At 62.1% G+C, this 20,794-nt stretch overlaps 1 protein-coding gene across 1 annotated transcript in view; it reads left to right on the top strand.

Annotated features, from left to right (window-relative positions):
* Positions 1 to 20,794, top strand: part of DAGLA (diacylglycerol lipase alpha) — a 61,798-nt gene that overhangs the window by 19,042 nt on the left and 21,962 nt on the right. Inside the window, 3 exon segments of the mRNA XM_021082924.1 lie at positions 17,757 to 17,895; positions 18,310 to 18,521; positions 19,838 to 19,939. Of these exon segments, the coding sequence (XP_020938583.1) occupies positions 17,801 to 17,895; positions 18,310 to 18,521; positions 19,838 to 19,939 (409 nt within the window). The 5' untranslated portion in view covers positions 17,757 to 17,800.

The following is a 20,794-nucleotide window of genomic DNA, read 5'->3' as shown; positions in this document are numbered from 1 at the left end:
GGCAGAAACTGACTGGGGAATGTGCTGGCCGCTTCTTGAGGCCACGGGTCTGGTCCTCGGGGCCAAGGGGGACAGATTAGGTAAACAGGGGCTGGGTGGGCTGGGCGGGGCTGGCGTCCCAGGGAAGAGGAAGCCCTTTCTCCCCTGAGGTGGGACCCCAGGACCAAGCCCACAGAGCTGGGCGGGGAGCCAGCACCTCCCACCCTGCAGTCCTGCCTGTGGCCAGCCTTACCGAGTGGCTCCGCTCCCAGGAGGAGGAGGAATCTCACCCTGCAGCCAGGTGCCCCCCTTGCTTTGCACTGTGGCCTTTAGCAAGTCCGCAGCACCAGCCTGTGCTCGCTCCATCACTTGGTACCTGTCTGACAAGTTTTGAGGACAAGCAGGCTGCCACCAAGAGGCTGTGCCTGACCCACCATGGGCAAAGAACTCGGTACACAGAGGGCAGCTGGAAGAGTGTCCTGGCTCAGGCTTGGGGACAGCCTTTGCAGGAGGTTGTCCAGTCACACCCACACTAGTGCTTGGGGAGCCAGTATATGCTGGGGCCGGGGGTGGGGAGCAGCCTGGTTCCCCCCCTTTTCAGCTGCAGACCAGAACTGACGTGGAAGAGGGGACTGCTAGCCTCCTGAGGTTGCTCAGCCCTCTTTCCCGCTGCTGGTCAGGCCTGAGGACAGACAGAGTTCGCAAGCTTGGTGGCCCTGCAAACAGCCCATTCTCAGGCCTTTCATTCACACCCCTCTTCCCCCAGCAGAAGGATTTTCCCTAATGCATATCGTGTGCACACAGCCCCACACCAAGCACCTGACTGTCACCTTCCCGTAACGCTGTGAGGCTGGTACCCCTGCAGTTCCCACTGGAAGGTTGTACTTTAACCAGAGTCCCTCAGATCTTATTTCCCTCCCCTTTTATAGGCATCTGGGCTCTGAGAGGTTGCAGCTCGCCCCAGTTATTGCGGCTGAGCCCAGTACCAAGCCTGAATTTTCTGCCAGGGAACCCGTGCATCTCCCACTCTGCCCGGGACCTAAACCGAAATGCCACTAAGTGAGCGTATTGATGCATAATTGATCCCACCCGGATCCCTCTGGCCTTTCTTCTAGGAAGCTCTGAGCACTTCCCAGACGGGATCGCCTGTTCTCCCAAGGCCCAGGGGAGCTGAGAGGAGGCCGGGCGCAGAGGGTGGTGGAAGGGCCGCACAGAGCCAGCAACGGGATCTAGAAAGCAGCCGGCACGCTGCCAGGCCCCCTTCGGCCTTCTGCCTCTGCAGAGGAGATGCTGGGGTGGGGGCATGTCTCCTCGGGGCCCTGCCCTCTGCCTCGGTCGCGACCGTGCAGGTTTGAGCTGCAAAGCGGCCGGGGCGGGGGGGGGGGGGGGGGGAGCTGGAAGAATCCTGATGAGGCCCCCGGCGGGGGCGTGGATGTCGAAGCCCTGGGCTCTGTCTAAAAGGGAAGTAATCACATTGTGAGGCTTTTTATAGTGCTTTCCTTCTAAGAAGCCGCCGCTGTGTCTTGTTTGTTCTCCTCACATTCCTAGGAGGTTGGCAGAGATCTGATCAGGGTCACGGGGAGGAGGCCCAGTGGGCAGGCCCTTGACCGAGTCATCTCCGGTCCCCCGGCAGCCAGCGAGGCAGGCACTGTCCTGTCCCCATTGTCTGGAGAGGAATGAGGCATAGAGGCGCTGAGGTCACGGGCAAGTGACTGATGGCTTTGGTTTTGACCTTGGTTCTGACAGACTTAAAGCACTGGGCCTAGACTGGTCAGTCCTGGCCCATCTGCCTCCCAGGGCAGCTGTGAGGTGGTATCACCAGTATTTCTGTGTCCTGGGTGGGATTGTGTTCCTGAGCCTGAGGCTGGAGCCTCCGGTGGTTGAGCATTTGGAGGCATTAAAAAGGCGAGTCCTGGGGAAACGGGAGGTCATCTGGCCAAGCCCTGTGTTCTCAGGTGAAGACACTGAGGCTCTAAGAAGCCATCCCCAGGCGCTCTCCTGCTTGGTGACAGTGGCCCCAGGATCCTGGCGAGCCCCTCTGGCCACCCGGGCTGCAGGCATGTGGGTCCCTCAGCAACCCTGTTGCTGGGAGGGGCTTGTGCATCCGCAAAGCACCACCCTCTCTGTTCCCCCTCCAGGGGCGAGCTTTGCGGACCTGGGTACCACAGGCCACCCTCCCACAGGCAGACGGGACGGGGGGCTGGGGCACTGCTGGGAGGCACAGGGGAGCAGGCTCTTCAATGCAGTGGAGCCCTTCCTGTGGCAGGACCTCCTGGATCCCTGGCCACATCCTGGCTCTGATGCTCCCTGTGTCACCTCAGGCAAATCACTGCCACCCCCTGCCATCAGCTTCTACATCAGCAACACAATGGAGGTGCTGCGTTTCTCCGCCTCACCCACAGCGTGGTTACCACTGGAGCCCATCTATGGTCGCGCTGCAGGAGAGCAGTCCAGGCCCGAGCTGGGATCCCAGGCACTCAGCCAGCAGGTGGTGTGGAAAGAGCCGGGGCTGGGAGTAGGGAGCCTGGCTTCTGGGCTCAGCTCTGCCCAGGCTCCCTCCCTCCCTGCTCAGACGTGGCTCCTGCTACCTGCCAGGCCCTTTGCAGGTGCTGGGGACACAGCAGAGAAGGAGACAGAGGAGGCCCCCTACCTGGGAGCCACATGCTGGTGGGGTGCGTGGGGGTGTGTGTGCAGAGTAAACACATGAACAGGTGAATAAACTGGAGAGGGGTAGATGGAGGAACGTGCTGAGAAGAAAATAAAATAGTCACGTGAAGGATGAGGCCTGGGGTCTACCTGAGGTTGGGCAGGAAGGCCGCAGGAAGGATGTTTGAGCTTGGAAATAAGTGATGGGGGTGGGGGGACCATCCACGCAGAGCTGGGGAGCAGGGAGACAGGCCATACTTGGCTGTTTGAGGGACAGAGAGGGGCCTGAGTCCCGGGGGTGATAAGCACAGGCCACGGGGGAGGTGAGGGCCGGCCGGCCGGCTGCCAGAGGGGCATGTGTTCTAAGTGTGATGAGCTTTGTGGAGTGACTGGCAGTGGTGGCGGGGTGGGTGCTTCACCAGCAGACAGAGACACCCTCTCTCCCAGCCCCCGTCTCCCCTCCTGTTCGTGGTTTGCAGCAGGTCTAAGATCTCCTCCACCAGGTTAAGGCCCCCTCGTCGTGGCCGTGTTCGTGGTCAGAGCCAGTGGCGGGAAGAGTAAGGAGTGGAACGTTCAAGGGGAAAGGCCTCCAACCTCAGGCTCATTGTGGGAGCAGAGCCCGGGGGCCACCCTTGAGTGGGCACCTGCTAGATGGATGCCCAGGTCCGCCACAGTCCTCGGGGGCAGGGCGGGGCCGAGCTGAAACGCTGGGGGTGGGTGTCGCTGCTGAGGGGGGCAGGCTGCCCTGGGCCTTCGTTCTCACATGTTCCTCTGGGCTCAGGAGACCCAGGGCCGAGTCCCCTGTCCCTCCCTGCAGGCAGCGCCCCCGAGCATTGCAGCCCCCTGGAGCTCGACCACTGATGCAGTGCCGGCCCCTCTGCCTGTCCAGTTGCACGGCCGCAGGGCTGGGGCGTCCTCAACAGCGCCCTGTCCCGTCGGTCACCACGGTCTACTGAGTCTCAGTCTGGCCCCTACTTGTCTCCTCCCTCGTGTCTTGGCCCAGAATTTCTCACTGCTTCCGGCAGGAAGCTCAGACCCCGGGGCCTGGCTCGCAAGGCCCCAGCAGCCTCCCCACCCTGGGCCTCCCTCCTGGCTGGTCTGGTCTTGGCCCCGTCCTCCACCGTCCCCACACGGGCCTCTGCCATGGTGTTCCCCGGCTGCCTTCTCTTTGTGGCCTCATTACTCAGATCTCAGCTCCAGCTCCCAGTTCTTAAGGCAGCTGCCCCTCACCTCCCTGCTCAGGCTCTGACTCGTAGAAATTTTCACGGTTGGACGTGACCATCAGCTTGAAGCCTCTCTCTTTCCTTGGGCTGTAGACTCCATGAGTGCTGGCCCCACACAGAGCCTTTATTTACTGCTGTGGCCCCTGGCACGTAGTAGGCACTCTGCTTGTGTGCTGGGCGGGTGGAGAATGGCTGCACGCGTGCATTTAATTTTACTGGGTTTCCCCACCCCTGGAGCTGTCCCCAGCCTTCTCTCCCCTCCAGTCCTGGTGCTGCCTTAAGCCGGGGAGTCTGGAACCAAACTCTGGCCAGATGTGAGGGTGGGTGTCCTCACAGTTGCCAGGGCCAGGGCCACCTTGTGTCCTTGCTTCTTGGTCAGCCAGGCCTGGGATTTTGGGACCCAGGCCTGCCTGGGGTCCCCTGAGGAGGGAAGGGCTCCCTCGCTCACCTGCTTCAGCCTGGAGGACGAGACAGCCACAGTCAGTATGTCTGGGGCCCTGGCAAGACTGGAAGCCAGCTGCGTTCCCGAGGTACCACGAATTGAGGAGCCGGGAGGGGGCCAGGGATCAAATGGCCTTGGAGCCTTTGCCCCTGAGCTGGAGGCTATGGAGGGTGCTCTCAGGCCCAAGTGTCACATCTCCTCTGCAAGCCAGCCAGGCCTTTGTCCTCCAGGGACCTGGCGTCCTGGCCCCTCGCTGCTAAGGGGCTGGAAAGGACGGGCATGGGAGACTCAGGATTGGGCGGCTGCACCGCTTCCCTCAGGGTCAGGGTCTTCCCAGCGCCGGCCGGGGCCCCCCTCGCAGTGGGGGTGGGCTCTCAGGCCGCAAGGACATTCTGGTCAGGCAGCTCCATCTGACACTGGCAGGGAGGGGCCACCCAGGAGGCCCAGAGCCCACAGTTCTAGGTCACCTCCTGCACCATCCAGAGGCAGGAGTGGTATTTATAGCAGCCAGTGGCCACCGAGGGTGGGGCAGTCAGCAGGAGCCGTGACGCAGGCCGCCCCCCTCGGGTCCCCTGGCTTTCTCTGACTCCTTCACTACTGCCCCCCACCCCGCCCCAGCAGTGAAGGGCTGGGCCTGCTGAGGGGAGAGACATTGCTCCCTTCCTCCCCAAGCCCCAGAGGAGACCAGGTGCCACTTTCTGCCTAGCAGGAGCCTTGTCCTCAGCCAGTCTAGCCAGGACCCTGTCTGTCTCCAGGCTCCAGGTGGGCATCCCTTTAGCACTCAGCGCCAGGCCCTGCTGGTCTCTCTCAGTGGCGCCATCAGCTCTTAGCAAAAGGTCCATCCCCTGGAGTCACGGGCAGCTTTGCTGACCTCCCTGGGGCTGGCAGGGGTCGGCGAAAGGCCTGCCTCAGCCCTCCTGGCAGCAGGCAGTGAATGGGGCCGCAGGCACCTGCCCCACATTGCCTGGGAGGAGGCCCCGCCAAATGCCAATTACCTCCCTGCTGTGACCTTGTTAAGTGGTCCTGGAATGCCACTCAGGCTGGAAGGGCAGGCAGCAGTCCAGCCCATGGTCACCAGGGCTGCGCCGGGCATGCGGTCCCAGCTCCACCTCCTGCCACACCCAGGGAGCAGCCCAGGGAGCAGAGGCCACAAAAGTGACAGTGTGATGTGACTGGGGCCGCTGGCCCTCCGGATGAGTCCTCTGGGAAGGAAAGCGACTCCAGAGTCCAAGGTCGGGCTCTGCTCTCCCTGAGCCTTCCCCTACCCAGATACAAAGCTGGCCCTTCCGCCCCGTCCAGGCACCAGGAGGCAGAAGGCTGATATTGACCTGGTAGCTGAGGGGGCTGCCCCCATGATGGAGGCCAGGGCTCCCCCCGTTGCCAGTCTTTGTTGCCCTGAGCCTCCGGACCCATCCCCCAGGCTGGGAGAGGAGCAGAGGGAGGTCAATGTCCCCTCCTCAGGGCTTCCAGTAACAGAAAGTGAGGCCGGACTCTGCAGGAAGCGGGGGCCGTGACTTTGCTGACCAACCCTGGCTGGGGCTTAAGGCCAACTGCGAGGACCGAGCTTCCCCAGGGAGGAACCCCCGAGTGGGCAGTGGCGTCTGAAGAGGAGGAAGCACCAGGCAGGGGGCCGCTCCACTGACCAACAGGAGACGGAGATGGGAGCAGGAAACGGGCTTGTCCACCGGTGGCGGGGGCGGGGGGGGGGCATTGGTGGAGAGCTTTGTAGCTAATGGTTGGGAGTTTTAATCTTACTTAAAGGGCATTTAGAAGCCGTAATGCACTTTTGAGGAGGGGGTTGATTTAATTAAAGCCACAGAAGGGCCTGCATGTAGCCAGTGCACCCAGCTCTCAGCACTTCACAACTTTGAACTCACTTTGTCCTCATAGTAGCCCCTCGAGGGAGGGGCTGTCATCAGCCCCCCACCCCCATTTTACCGAGGAGGAGGAAGCGCTGGTTGATTCATCCTGGGCAGTGGCTCCTGCTCTGTGCTTTAAAGGTCACAGTTCAGTGCACGTCTGAATGGACAGAGGCACTGGGACAAAAACGGGATCCAGCCCTGTCCTCTGTCCAAAGGCAGAGGGCCTTTAGAGCCCCACCCTTCCTGGGGGCCTGTGGTCACGGGGTCCGGTTCAGCTTCGTCATGGCCACAGAGGTGCGAGGGAATGAGGGGCGTGTAGGAGCCTCTCAGCCCCTGGGTCAGTGTTTCTGTGGCCGCTTGTGGCTCAGGCCAGGCAGACACGCATCATGGTTGAATTAGCTTGGGCTCCTGGATGGGACCACCTCCCCCCCCCGCCGCCCCCGCCCCAGGCTCTCTCAGCTGTCCTGCCCCAGCACAGCAAGGAGGACTATAAAAGTCAAGGCCAGGCGTTTGCATTGTGGCTCAGTGGGTTAAGAACCCAACTAATATCCATGAGGATGTGGGTTTGATCCCTGGCCTTGCTCAGTGGGTTAAGGGTTTGGTGCTGCCACAAGCTACAGCATAGGTTGCAGAAGTGGCTTGGATCTGGTATTGTTGTGGCTGTGGCATAGGCTGGCGGCTGTGGCATAGGCTGGCGGCTGTAGCTCCGATTGGACCCCTAGCCCAGGAACTTCCATGTGCCTCAAGTGCAGCCCTAAAAAAGCAAAAAAGTCAAGGCCAGAATGGACCTGCGAGCTCATCCTGTCCAGGGCCTCTCAGACATTTTTAATCACTGAGACCGTGTAGCGCACCCCAAGTTACAAGGAGCCCCAACATGTAAAAGGGCTAAGAGCTGCTCTGACCTGTGCAGCCTGGGGAGGGGGGTTGCCTGGCGAGACCCACGTGGGAGAGCACTGCCATCCGCTCCCTCGGCACAGGGGGAGAGGGGCAGGGCCTGGGCCAAGGCCCGTGTGCCGTGGAAGCAGAACCGGCCACCTCCCTGGTGCTCCGCAGGGCTGGGCGCTGCAGACCGCCTCCCCTGGGAAGGAGTTTGTGTTACGCAGTCACTCGATCCCTGCCTGCCTCTGCGATGCCCAGGGAATGGCTGAAGTGAAACTCAATAGCCCAGGTGCGGGCCTGTGCCCTAGATGGCCGTGCTGCCCGGGGAGGTGGCCCCTCGTGGATCTTCCGTGGCCGCTTGGCCTCCTAGAGTCTGGGGAGCGTGTCCCTGGTGTGGACCCAAGGAGACAGGCGCGGTAGGACCATGGGGGCACAGGGTGTGCTGGGCATGGGGGGCGGAGGTTCCCAGAGGGGGGGTGTCAGGCCTGGTGTGTCACTTAGCATCCTCATTAGCCTCCTCACTAGGGCCCCTCATACATGGGAAGGTGCTAATCTCTCTCAGAGGTGTCGCCAGCACCCTCCTGCCCGCCCGCCTGGGACTGGGAGCCTCTGCTCGAAAGCTCTGGGAAGCCCAGGAGGCGGGTGCCTGGGGGTTCCCAGCCACTGACTCTAGGGAGAGCAGAGGCCCTGGGGAAGGTGAGGGGCTCTGGGGGGGGACTGAAGATGAGCTGGAGCAGTGAGCCTCTGCCCCTCCGGGCCTCCAGCGTCTGAGCAGAAAGGGGGGCACAGTGGGATGCCCGGAAACTCAGAGACGCAGATGGGGCCTCATGGGAGCACAGGTGTGGCCCTGGGCCAGCGCTCCCTGGTCCCAGCTGACCCGCGGGATGTGGGTCCCATCTCCCTGGCTCACTGGGGATTAAGGAGGCAGGGCCAGTGAAGTCTTATCCAGGGCAGATGGGGCTCCTGGGAGGTAGGTTGGTAAGGGTGGGGGCAGGTGTGGGGCAGTGGCCAGGGGCAGAAGGGAAGGCTGTGGTGTGCTCATTGGGTGGGCCACACCCTCTGCATCCTGCATTTCGGGGGGGGGGGTGCGGCAGGGGAGGGGTGAAGATGTTTTATTTTTATTATTTTTTTTGTCTTTTGTCTTTTTGTTGTTGTTGTTGCTATTTCTTTGGGTCGCTCCCGCGGCATATGGAGGTTCCCAGGCTAGGGGTTGAATCGGAGCTGTAGCCACCGGCCTACGCCAGAGCCACAGCAACGCGGGATCTGAGCCGCGTCTGCAACCTACACCACAGCTCACGGCAACGCCGGATCGTTAACCCACTGAGCAAGGGCAGGGACCGAACCCGCAACCTCATGGTTCCTAGTCGGATTCGTTAACCACTGCGCCACGACGGGAACTCCCGGGGTGAAGATGTTTTAGAGCCTGTGGGGATGTGGGAAGACCAGGGCAGGACCGAAAGGAGTTGGCCTGAGTGGATGCAACCCCGGGATGGGTGTCTGCATCCATCCACAGACAGGCAGGAGGAAACGGCCAGGGGCTCTGAGACGCGGGCCCTGGGCAGTGCCCACCAGGAGGCCAGCAGAGCCCCCCTCTCTCTGGGCTGGGCACCAGGGAGAGTGCAGGGAAAAGGTCATTCCTAGTTTCAGGAAAATAAACAGTCTCCAAGGAAGAATTCAGAACAAAGCGTGGCCTGGCCAGAAGGGAACCTCTTCCACCAGCAGAAACAGGTCCATTCTGGCCCAGGAAGTAAAAGCCCTGGCATCAAGCCCCAGGAGGAGAGGACCGGGGAGGGCTGTGGGGTGGGAGGGGGGTCTGGCCCGCCGGCCCGCCTGCCCGGAGCGTCCTGCTGCCTCCCCGCTCCTTCCCCAGTGGCCACCCTCCCAGAACAACTAGCAGGAAACCAAAGGCCTCAATTGATTCCCGGGGAGTTGGCTGGTGTCAGTGACAGGGCCAGTGGCAGATGGCAACTTCGGCTTGTTGTAGACGAGTGGAAAATAATTAGCGTGAGAACGAGGAGCTGGAGCCTCCAATGATAAATGGAGCCCTGATGAGGGCTCATCGGGAGGGGCTGAGAGCACAGACTGGGGCCTCGTGGCCTGGCTCGGCTGCTCACTAGCTGAGTGACCTTGGGCAAGTTACTTAACTTCTCTGGGCCGGTTTTCTCATCCATCAAATAGGGCTAACAAGAGTACTTACCTCGTAGGGTTGCTAAAAGGTTGAAATTAAAGTTAAGTAGGTAATAGCTGTGAACCGCTTGCCACTGTGCCTGGTGTGTAGTAAATGCTGCATAAGGATTTTTTTAAAGTAACAAGTGATGCAACGATTGTCGGAGCTACTTCCAGGTCCAGCCCCGCGTGGTCACAGGCACGGCCCCCACTCCTTTTCATCCTCTTCCCTGAACTCTGTGTCTGGTCTGGATCACTCTTTTGTGGGGAGGGCCTCTGGCCAGCAGGCACGTGGGTGTGGAGAGAACACGGTGGAGACCCCGCTTCCCTCGCTCGCGGGTTCCTTAACCTCGGAGCCTCAGTTTCCCCATCTGGCGCATGAGAACAGCCATACCCACCCACGGGCTTGTCGTGAGGGGCATAGGAGGCGCCTCCCCTGGTCCCTCGGCACCTGGGCAGGGGTGCCTATGAGGCGGAGACTTGGGGGGGGGGAGCAGAGGCAGCGGGGGCCCCCATCAGCCCCAGCCGCACCAGGCACATGGCTTCAGCCCCAGGCCTGGGCGTCTGAGGACCCATCCCTTGCCGAAATCCGGCCTCAGCCCTGGGCAGGCTCGGCGCTGCCTTCTGCTCCGGCACAGCTGACGTGTGAAAAGCAACAGCTTTCAGGCCCCTAACTTGGGTTGTGCGCACCCGGGCACAGGCTGGCGGTGCACGCGGCCCCCAGCCCACGCGCGCGCTCTCTCTCTCTGTCGCCTCCCTCGCCCCACTCCCCCTTGTGCACCTCAGAGACCAGGGGGGGAAGGGGCCTTGGGGCGGGAGGAAGGAACGTGTGGGTCCTGGTGTCTGCGTATGAGAACAAGGAGTCAGATTGATGGGCAGAGAGATTTTTTTCATTTCAAGGAAGTTGCTCCTCAACCCCAGCCCTGCCGTGTCCTTGTCAGGGCACCTTCGGGCAGGCCGATGCTCCTCCATGACCTCCGTTTCCCCATCTGAGCGGAGGTGGTACCCTGACCGCCTCATGAGGCTGGAGTAAGAGGACACACAGAGGAGTTCCCGTTGTGGCTCAGTGGGTTAAGAACCCGACTCGTATCCACGGGGATGCAGATTCAATCCTTGGCCTCGCTCAGCAGGTTAAGAATCCTGTGTTGCTGCAAGCTGCAGCGTAGGTCGCAGATGCGGCTCGGATCCCTTGTTGCTGTGGCTGTGGCGTAGGCTGGCAGCTGTAGCTCCCAGTGGACCCTGGGAACTTCCGTATGCCGCGGGTGCAGCCCTAAAAAGAAAAGAGAACACAAAGGGTTTCTAGCTCTGGGCCCACAGCCCACTCACCTTCAGGCAGCAGGCAGAACTCCCCCAGGCTCAGTTTTCCTCATCTGCAGAGTGGGGCCGATGCCCGCAGTGTCCCCATGGTGGTGTGACCGTGCATCTGGAGCCGGAGGAAGACCCAGAGCGCTCTTTGTGGCCTTGGCGCCTCACTCCGTGGTGGATGTGGGAGGCCTGCTTCTGGGTTCAGAGGTAGGCATTTAGCTGAATGCTGCTCCTCAGAAGCAGCAGTTAAGACGCGGGCTCTGGAACTAGGCTGTGTGACCTGCAGCAAGTCACGACAGCTCATCCGTAAAATATGGTAATAGCAGTGCCTGCTGGACAGAGTTACCATGAGGACTGAGTTACGTTTGCAAAATGCGTAGATAAAGCCCAAGACGTGGTGGGCAACTGACCGACGCCAGAGGGAGCAGAACAACGGGGTCCCCAGCTTAAGGAGGCCTGAGCTCTCCTCCCTCACCCTGGAAGCGCCCCGCAGCTTCGTGAAATGATTCTAGTTCCCCATGCTCATCACCTCCCCCTGCCGGGGCGCCCTCATTTAAGCCTCCCAAGTGACAACAAAAAACAAAACAAAACAGAACCATTTGGAGTTCCCGTCGTGGCCCAGGGGTTAACGAACCCGACTAGCATCCATGAGGCCTCACCCAGTGGGTTAAGGATCCGGTGTTGCCGTGAGCTGGGGTGTAGGTCGCAGATGCGGCTTAGATTCTTCATGGCTGTGGCTGTGGTGTAGGCTGGTTGCTGCAGCTCCAATTGGACCCCTAGCCTGGGAACCTCCATATACCTCAGGTGCGGCCCTAAAAAGACAAAAAAAAAAAAAAAAAAAATTCCTCCTTGGCAAGCAGAAAAGTTACCTAGCTCTCTAGCCACACAGCTCAGGAGTGGAGGAGCCGGGATTTGCTGCCACTGGAGCCCGTGCCCTGGACATGGCTAAAGATGGCAGGAGCCACCTGCCAGCCCACTTAGGCCAGAGGACAGCCCGTTGGTGAGCTGGGACAGAGCCCTGAAGGCTGCCCAGGGCCCTGCATCCCTGCAGTCAGTCCCCCTAGACTAGATAAACTGCAGCAGCAACATAGAAACACTTGGTATCAGACGGACCTACCAGGCAGCAGGTGCCAGTCTCCCTCACTGTTTTTGGAGCATCGTTTCATTTCAAAGCTGTTTCTCATGGGGCATCCCATCCATTATGGGAATGGGGGTCATGGGCCCTCTTCTCACAGCCCCAGGGATCACAACACCTCGCAGAGCTAAGGGGTCCTCATTAACGTCCTGATTTCCCTCTTTACTCTGGCCACCAGGAATCGTGGAGTCAAATGATAGTCTAGCCCTCCTGTGAGGGCCTTTGTCTCTTGCATGTGTGCGGCAATTTCCCTAACCTTCTGATTTAATTTACTTTGTTTTTGTTCTGAGGTTTGTTTTTAAGGTTATATTCTAACTCATTATTTGTGCTTCCTACATGGGCACATGCAGCCTTGGTTGTGGACACCAGTACCTATTAACCAGGACAAAAATACCAGCCTGCCCTAAGTCCAGGCTCCTCATTTTTCAGAAGAGGTAGCTGAGGTCTGGAAGGGAAGGGACTTTCTGCCTGGGGACGCTGCCCTTGGTCTGGCAGCTCTAGCCGTGGCTGGCCATGGCCCGGTCACCAGCCTCGGCAGGCAGGGCTGGACAGGGTCCCGGCAAGGTGGGCTTGGGGCTGAGGTCTCCTCTGTCCACGAGCCAAACCGCAGAGCACTGGGGACCCCACCCGCCGGGAGGTGGCGAGCTAGTCACCCACACCTCTGCTGGAGACTGCACCAGTGATGGATGCCTTCTGGAGGGTTGATCTCCTGCGAGGGGGCTCACGTGGATGTTGCCGGCTTCCAGAAGGGTTATGTATCCAGAGCGTGAAAGGGAGGATCGTGGCCCAGGCTCCCTGGGGTCACACACCGCTCATGGGAGTGTCTCTTGGGCAGTTGGAGCAGGGCGGGCTGAGAGGCAGGAGAAGGGGCGGGCCGGCTCAGGGGACGCTGGGGCTGTGTGTCCAGCACCGGGTGGAATGGATGTACTGGGAAAGCTAGGAGCCTCTGGGGCCTTTCTGAATCTCAGTTTCCTCATCCATGAAAGGAGGCCTGAAGACCTTTTTCCGAGGCCCCTTCTAGCCCTGCCCTTCCTGCATGAGCTGTGGGCTTTGGCTGGCAGCAGGAAGGGCCTGGGTCTCTGCCTGCTCAGCCTCTTGCTCCTCAGAAGGTGTGGGCCAGCGTCTCTGAGCCTCGGCCTCCTGGTTCTTCAGCAGTAATGGTCGTGGAAGAGCCACCACGTTCACTGAGCACCTGCTCTGGACAGGTGCTGGCTTAAGCATATGACTCATTTAATCTTGGTGATAATTCTGAGGTAGCTACTGTTCTTAGCCCCATTTTAGAAATAAGGAACTGAGGCACAGAGAGGTTAAGTAACTTGTCCAAGGTCACGCAGCCAGGAAGTGCACAGCCAGGAGCCAGACACAGCCTGATTTTGGAGTGTGTGGAGTGAGAGGGACGCTGTCGCCCTGCATCACTGCTGAGGGGATGGCAGGTGATTCGTCCAGGACGTGGAACACGGGAGGGGCTCAGCTGATGTCCAGTGTATCCCCATGGCCGGGACCTGGCTGTCACCCCCCCTCTCAGGCTCAACTTTTAGCCCATCCTTGGGCACAGATGCCCAAGGCCACCTCTGCCTGGTGGGAAGTCTCATGGGCTGACCTAGAGGCTGGAGGTGACGCTGGATGGGCCTCCTACAGCACGTCATCCTGTCCCCTGTGGTTCAGCCTGTCTCCAGTGCCCTGGCCCCACTGTGGGCACCAAGGTGACCCTCATCTCCCACCAGCCCGAAGCTGGGATCCTCTGTGCCCACGGCAGCCCATGCCATCCTCCATCCCGGGAGCTCTCAGCACCCCACCAGCTGGACCCACTGCCCAGGGCCAAGCTCAAGGGGACCTTAGGATCAAGGAATGAAGCCCAGCCTGGGGTGCTTTAAATAGTAGCCCCCCCCACCCCAGGCCTGGGGCGGAGTGGATTACCCTGTCAGGGCTTCTGATCAGGGCCAGTCACGGGCAACAGCAACACCTGCCCAAACCGCAGCACCTGTCACGGATCACCCTGCCACAGAGTCCCCAGGAGCCCCTCCGGAGCCCTGCTGAAATGATGGTCCCTGCATACAGAGCCCTGGGCTCTGCCAGGACCCACGCAGACCTCTGACCTCATCCCAGCCATCGCAGCCTTCTTGGGGGTGGGGCGGCAGCGGGATGTCCCTGGCTGCAGCTCAGGAACTGAAGCCAACAGAGTTCAGACAGCCAGGGGAGAGGACGGTCCTCCAGGAGCAGGCAGGGAGGTGCTGGGGAGGGACAGGTCCCCAAAGCAAAGGGTTTGCGCGAAGAGGGGAAGGGGTCGTGTGTCTGGACCTAATGGCAGCTGCTTTGGGGGATGGCGCAGTGGTTTGGAGGGGCCAGGGCTGCTGGGGGAGAGGGGCTGGCTCACACTCCAAGGCGTGGGGGGCATGTGTGGAGGAGGCCAGCGCGGCAAGTCCCCGCCCCCGGGATGGGCAGCAAGGAGTCAGCAAGTCAACTCTAAGACAGTGTGCTGAGGGCCACACTGAGACCATGGGTCCCACGAGGAGGCAGCCTGTTCTGCCTGAGGATGGGTGGGGGGCGCTGTCGGGGAGGGGTTTCGAAGAGAGGGTGGCTTTTGGTCGGCCTGGAAAGATGAGCAGGATTTTGCCTGGCAGAAGAACTGGGGTGAACAAAGCTCAGATTCCAGTGTGGTGTCTTTAGGGAGCAGCAAATTTGGAGGGTTGGGAAGGGAAGGTGCGCAGTGTGAGAAGGGGCTGGACTGCCTCCCCAGCCAGAAAGGGGCCCTGCGCCTGTCCATGCCTGGGATTCCTGGGGCTCGGGAATGTCTTCCTGCTTCAGGACCCAGAGAGGGCAAGGCACCTGCCCACGGCTGCACAGCCCACCTGCCAGTTGCCGAGGCCCCTTCCTGCTGCCTGAGGCTTGGACTTTATCCTGCAGACCCCAGGAGCCTTGGAAGGTTTTTAAAGTCCAGGTCAGCATGTGCCTTTTAGAAAACAGTTTTGCGTTTTTGGAAAGAGGAACTCGGAGAATGGGTTAATACTTAACTCAGGGGCATGAATCCGCATCAAGGAAATGGGGCTTCGAGGGTGGAGGAAGAAAGGGGCCTCGTGGTGCCACCCAAGTCATTCCGTCCACATGTGGGGCCGTGTCCTGGCACCCCACTCACACCTGCCTGGACCCAGCAGGGCCCCTATTCTCTCCAGCCAAAGGGGGGGGGTGCCACACCTCCCCTGGCAGTGTCCCTGGACTGGCTAAGGAGGGGAGGCCGTGTGCCCCTCCACTGAGGTTACTGAAGGGCACGGACGCTGTGCCCTGGGGGAGGAGAGCCAGAGGAGGTGCTTTGTGGCAGCCCCAGACCAGGAAGTGGCCTGTGCCCTCCCCCAGCCTGAGCCATTTCCGCCAGATGAAATCACATCCCCAGCAGGGGAACAGGCCCCCATTGTAAAGGGCTGGGGTCTCAAGAGAAAGGACGCCTTTCAGGCCCTTAAAAACAGCAGCCCTGAGATTTATGAACCCGCATGGGATAGAGCGGCCCATCCTCCCCCAGCAGCAGCACAGACCCTGTCCCCCCCGACCCCACACCATGACCTGGTGGTGACCAGCTGGAGAAGCCACTAGTCCAGGCGGGGGAGGGGCAGCTGGTCCACTGGGTACACAGGCTCTCCGTCGGCCTCACCCGCCTGTGCTGAGGCCATCACTGGCTCTGTCCAGCACCGCTGGGGCTGCTCATATGGTCCACACCAGACCCTCCCAGGTGGGAATAATGGACATTTTACAGATGAGGAAGCTGAGGCACAACCAGTAAGTCACACCATCACACGTCACAGTGGAGCCGGCACTGGAACCCAGGCAGCGCTGGGCCTGGGATTCTGCAGTGATGGACCAGGCCCGGGTGCAGCCCAGAGGGCACAGGGCATGGTTCCCAGGCCTGCGAGGGGGCACCCGGTGGGGTCAGCCCACAGGAGCCCCACCACGTGACCTACTAGGTGGGACTGGCACTGACCACAGCTGTCGGCTGGGGGCTCCCAGAGGCTGCCACTGGCCGTACCACTCCAGGGTCTTGACAGATCTTCGGCCGCCTCTGAAGGGGTGCCAGGCTCGCCCCACTTCTCCCACCAGAGAGCAGGGAGGGTGGGGCCGTGAGTGAGGTGGTTAGGTGTACGTGTGAGCAAGGGTGATTTCGCCATTCTAGACTCCTAGAGGTGCAGGGTGGGGGTGAGGGAGGCGTTTGGGAAGGGCTCGCCATGGTGCATCCCTGCGAACCAGGTATTCCAGCTCCTGGCAGGGCAGCCCTCACCCGCCAGCCCCTCGGGGACGGCCCTCCCCTCCCCCGCGGGGCCTGGCCTGATCGGAGCAGCCGGGGAGCCACGGCACCTGCCAGGACCTCTCAGCCATTTCCTTTGTGTGAGGGCCCCGGGTCCAGCCCCACACTCCCCCTCACCCTCCGCGGGCCACCTGGAGTCCGGGAGGGGCTGCAGAGAGCTGGCGGCTGAAATGCCAGCTGTTGGCAGCTCTGTCCTTCTGCAGCCCCGCTACCACCCACGGAGTCCCAGCCCCTCCCATCCCGTCCGTCCATCCTTTCAAACCGAAGCCGATGCTGTCAGCCACTTGTCACAGGCACACCACTGGAGCCCCAGCCTCCTGCAGTCCCAGACCCCCCCCCCACCCCCGGCCACCCCACCACGCAGCTCCGTGCTCTCCATCCTTCTCCCGCTTCCCAGAATCCGTGCTCCGACTCCTCCTTGGAGAGAGTGGGATGATGTCACTTCCTGAGGGTGGGGGGAGGAGTAGGCACGACCCCGGCAGGCTAGCCCGCCAGCCCGCCCGCCAGGCCACCACCTCGCTGCGAGCAGCCTGGCAGCTGGATGAAGTGGCCGCGCCAGGGAGAGGGCGAAGGAGACGGCCGGGCTGGACGTGCTGGCCGGTCCCCCGGCCCCACACCCCCTCGCCCACCCTGAGGGCCGTGCCCACCAGCTGGGGGAGACTTGGCCACTTCGTGAGTGATGCCGTTCTCCGCAGATACTCTTCTTCCCTGGAGCCGTCACCGGGGAGAGGAGGACTTGCTGCCCACCCCTGGACCAGGTGCTATGTAAGCCTCTGCCAGCCTGGGGGCAGCTGCCCCCAGCGCCCAGCCTCCCGCAGCAGGGGTTCCTCCATACAGTTCGGCGCCGGGCTACCCTGGAGCTCCTTGCCAGTATTCCCCTTGCCAGTATCCCCTGTGGGGAGCCAGTCGGCTCTTGCCACCCCTTCCTTGCTCCTGGGGCTCCGGGGAGTGGGGACTCGGATTCCTGGGCCCTCCTCCCTGAGCTTGCCTGCAGCTGATTTGAATTCAGCTACTTCAGAGAGTTGGGATCTGGGCCGCCAAGGCTGTATGGCCCAGGGTGGGCGAGGAAGCCAAGAGGGTGGGACACCCACAGGGCTCGCCCACTGCCCTGGCAGCAGCGGGGCCGGGCACCCCCGCCAGGCTCCCGATCCCCAGTCTCAACCGTGTCCTTCCCCACCGAGAGGCATGGCTGTGGTTGGGAATTCTGTCTGACGGGGGCAAAATCAAGTCATAGAGCCTGCGCTCAGCCTTCCAGCAAAGCAAGAAATGGAAGGCCTCATTTACCAAGTATTTACTGCGCACCTACTATGCACTGGGCTCCCATCCTCCATATGTGCCAAACCCACGCATGCCCTCTCCCTCACCTGCCCCGAGGCCTTTGACTCTCCCTGGCCAGCTCAGCTCATGCGAGGGCACAGGCTCGGGCTTGGTCCAGGAAGCCCCCCACCCCAAGAACAGCATGCCCTGGGCAGGGGTCTCCCCTGATCCCTTGGAGGGGGAGGCAGGGGTGCACCCAGGTCCTGAATGGAGCTGAGCTCTTCCTGTTGGGGTGACCACAGGCAGAGCTGATCATCCCAAGGGCTCTGTGCCAGCCTTGGGGACAGGAAAGTCCTCTGGGCTAAGGCTGAAGCCACTGTCTTGCTGCTGCACTTTTAAATGCTGGCTCTGGTGGGGGGGGGGGGCTACAACCGGAAGTGGTCCTGCCCAGGGGTGGGCCTGGAAGCCCCTGGGCCTCAGGGCATGCTGCTGGGCATACCTCGCCAGGACTGTGGTGGCCCTGGGTGCCACAGCGGCCTGGGCAGCCTCAGGGTCCTCTGCTGTGTTTCAGGAGGTGAGCGCCAGGCCCGCTGAGCCTCCGCAGAGCTGCCAGCCATGCCCGGGATCGTGGTGTTCCGGCGGCGCTGGTCTGTGGGCAGCGATGACCTCGTCCTGCCGGCCATCTTCCTCTTCCTCCTGCACACCACCTGGTGAGTCTCGGCCTGGAAGGAGGGCCCTGGCCACTTGTCCTGACCCTGTTGTGTTCCCAGCTCCCAGGAGCTGGTGTCGAGAGACATCCGCCCCTTAGGGCGATACCCGGGTAGGACCCAGAGACCCGCCTGGCCATCGGGGGACCTGACCCCAGCACTGGGCTGAACTGCCGTCTGCCCACCCACAGCTGGTGGCTGAGCACCCTGCCCCCGCGTCTCTGCCCCTGGCTGCCCCTGGCTGCCCGTGGCCTAGAGGGACTCCCTGCTGGAGGACCGCAGTTCTGCACCCAGAGCCGAAACGTCATCCATCCGGCCGGAGTCCAGGCTGGGGGGCTACCTGCCAGGGGGCGGCCGCGCGGCGGGGGAGGGGGGCACGCAGGCTGCCCGGCCCCCCTGACATGTGCGTCCCCCCAGGTTTGTGATCCTGTCCGTGGTGCTCTTCGGCCTGGTCTACAACCCGAACGAGGCCTGCTCCCTGAACCTGGTGGACCACGGCCGCGGCTACCTGGGCATTTTGCTGAGCTGCATGATCGCCGAGATGGCCATCATCTGGCTGAGCATGCGCGGCGGCATCCTCTACACTGAGCCCCGCGAATCCATGCAGTACGTGCTCTACGTGCGCCTGGGTAAGGGCCACCCGCCGTGGGTGGGGGCTGCTCCGGCCCACTCCCACCCCACCCCCGTCCTGGGGCCCAGCATTCATTCAGCCACATGCCAAGGGCCCGGCCCTGTGCCAGCACCAGGGTCCAGCGGCGAACAGGCAGACTTACTGGGCTCACCTCTGGCCCGGGGCGGGGGGTGGGCAGGCTGAGGCCTGAGGGCCAAGTCCAGCCCACCATCTGTTTTTGAAAATAAAGTTTTATTGGAACCCAGGCATTCACTTACGTACTTGCTGTCTCCGGCGGCTTTTGCACGGCCCCGGCCGAGCTGCATGGTTGTGACAGAGAGTGTGACCCACGACGTCTCATCTGTTTACTCTCCGGCCCTTTGCAGAGAGACCTGGCCAAGCCCTGCTCTGGGCTGTGCACGTCCCATCAGCTGCTTTGCAGTCCTTTCCCAAGCGGTCCCCTACCGTCCTGGGGAAGCCCCCCAGGGTCTGCTTGGGTGCTCTTCCTGGGTTCCAGCCCCTCCTCCCAGTCACCGCTGGTGAATTCTCTCCCGCGCTAAGCTCCTTTCCCGTGTTAACTCAGGGAGGAGCCAGTGCTGGTCTTGTTCTGCAGATGAGGTGTCTGGGCTCAGGGAGGTTAATTAGCTCCTTTCCGGTCACACAGCAGTAAGTGCACCAGTGTCTGGGCTGAGAGTTGAACCCAGGTTGTCTGGCTCCAAAGCCTGGACTCTTAGCTGCCACCCTGGGCTGCCTGTGGATCCAGATGTCTCATGCTGCCCCCCCCGGGGGGGGGGGGCTGTTGATTCTCCCCCCCTGCCTCCCCCATCCCCGTCTCAGCCCTGGGCCCAGTGCTCTGGGCTGAGCAGGGGGCCTTCCTCCTCCTGGAAATAGCAGTTTCCACGAAATGAAGACTGTCACCCGGTTCTCACGGCCCTGCACTCCGGCCCTTGCACCCCCATTTTGCAGATGAGGAAACAGAGGCTCGGAGCGATTAGTAGCTTGCCTCAGAAACATCTTATCCCCGAACTCGTGGATCTAATTCTGATGCTGAAGGGACAGAGAAATGCCTCTTCGTCACCCGCCTTCGCAGTCACCTTCTGGGGTGGGGGTGGGGGCGGGAGGGGCGGGCATCGGGGCCTGAGGACCATGAGCTAGAGCAGGTGGTAGAATGGCCGTATGCTCCCTGGGGCTCCCAGTGCCACGAGGCTTGTGTGGAGGGGCGGCGGGAGGGCCGGCGCCCCTGCTCCCAGCTGGCTGGGTGCCCTATGGCAGGAGGAGCTGGGCCCAGGTTCCAGGGCCTCCCTGTCCTTCAGTCGGGCCCTGCTGTCCCCGCAGCCATCCTGGTGATCGAGTTCATCTACGCCATAGTGGGCATCGTCTGGCTCACTCAGTACTACACCTCCTGCAACGACCTCACTGCCAAGAACGTCACTCTCGGTACGTGGGCAGCCCCGGTGCAGGGTCGGGGTCCGGGTACAGAGGGCAGCCCCGGTGCAGGGTTGGGGTCAGGGTACAGAGGGCAGCCCCGGTGGAGGGTCGGGGTCAAGGTATAGAGGGCAGCCCCGATGCAGGGTTGGGGTATATAGAGGGCAGCCCCGGTGCAGGGTTGGGGTCAGGGTACAGAGGGCAGCCCCGGTGCAGGGTTGGGGTCTGAGTACAGAGGGCAGCCCCGGTGCAGGGTTGGGGTCAGGGTACAGAGGGCAGCCCCGGTGCAGGGTTGGGGTCAGGGTACAGAGGGCAGCCCCGGTGCAGGGTTGGGGTCAGGGTACAGAGGGCAGCCCCGGTGCAGGGTTGGGGTCAGGGTACAGAGGGCAGCCCCGGTGCAGGGTTGGGGTCAGGGTATAGAGGGCAGCCCCGGTGCAGGGTTGGGGTCAGGGTACAGAGGGCAGCCCTGGTACAGGGTTCAGGGGCACAGAGGGCAGCCCCGGTGCAGGGTTGGGGTCAGGGTACAGAGGGCAGCCCCGGTGCAGGGTTGGGGTCAGGGTACAGAGGGCAGCCCTGGTGCAGGGTTGGGGTCAGGGTACAGAGGGCAGCCCTGGTACAGGGTTCGGGGGTACAGAGGGCAGCCCTGGTTCAGGGTTGGGGTCAGGGTACAGAGGACAGCCCTGGTACAGGGTTCGGGGGTACAGAGGGCAGCCCTGCTGCAGGGTTGGGGTGAGGGTAGAGGAGAGCAAGCTCAGGCACCACGAGCGGCCGCTGGCAGGCTGCTGGGGAGGCTGCAGCCTTCAGCCCGCACCCGCCGTCTTCCCTCAGGGACCCTGGTCTCGGGGCCACAGGAGGCACAGAGGCGCC

Source organism: Sus scrofa, chromosome 2, assembly GCF_000003025.6.
Source record: "Sus scrofa isolate TJ Tabasco breed Duroc chromosome 2, Sscrofa11.1, whole genome shotgun sequence".
NCBI classification, from domain to species: domain Eukaryota; kingdom Metazoa; phylum Chordata; class Mammalia; order Artiodactyla; family Suidae; genus Sus; species Sus scrofa.
Note: the sequence above shows the minus strand (reverse complement) of the source record. Positions and strands in the feature narration are given on the sequence as shown.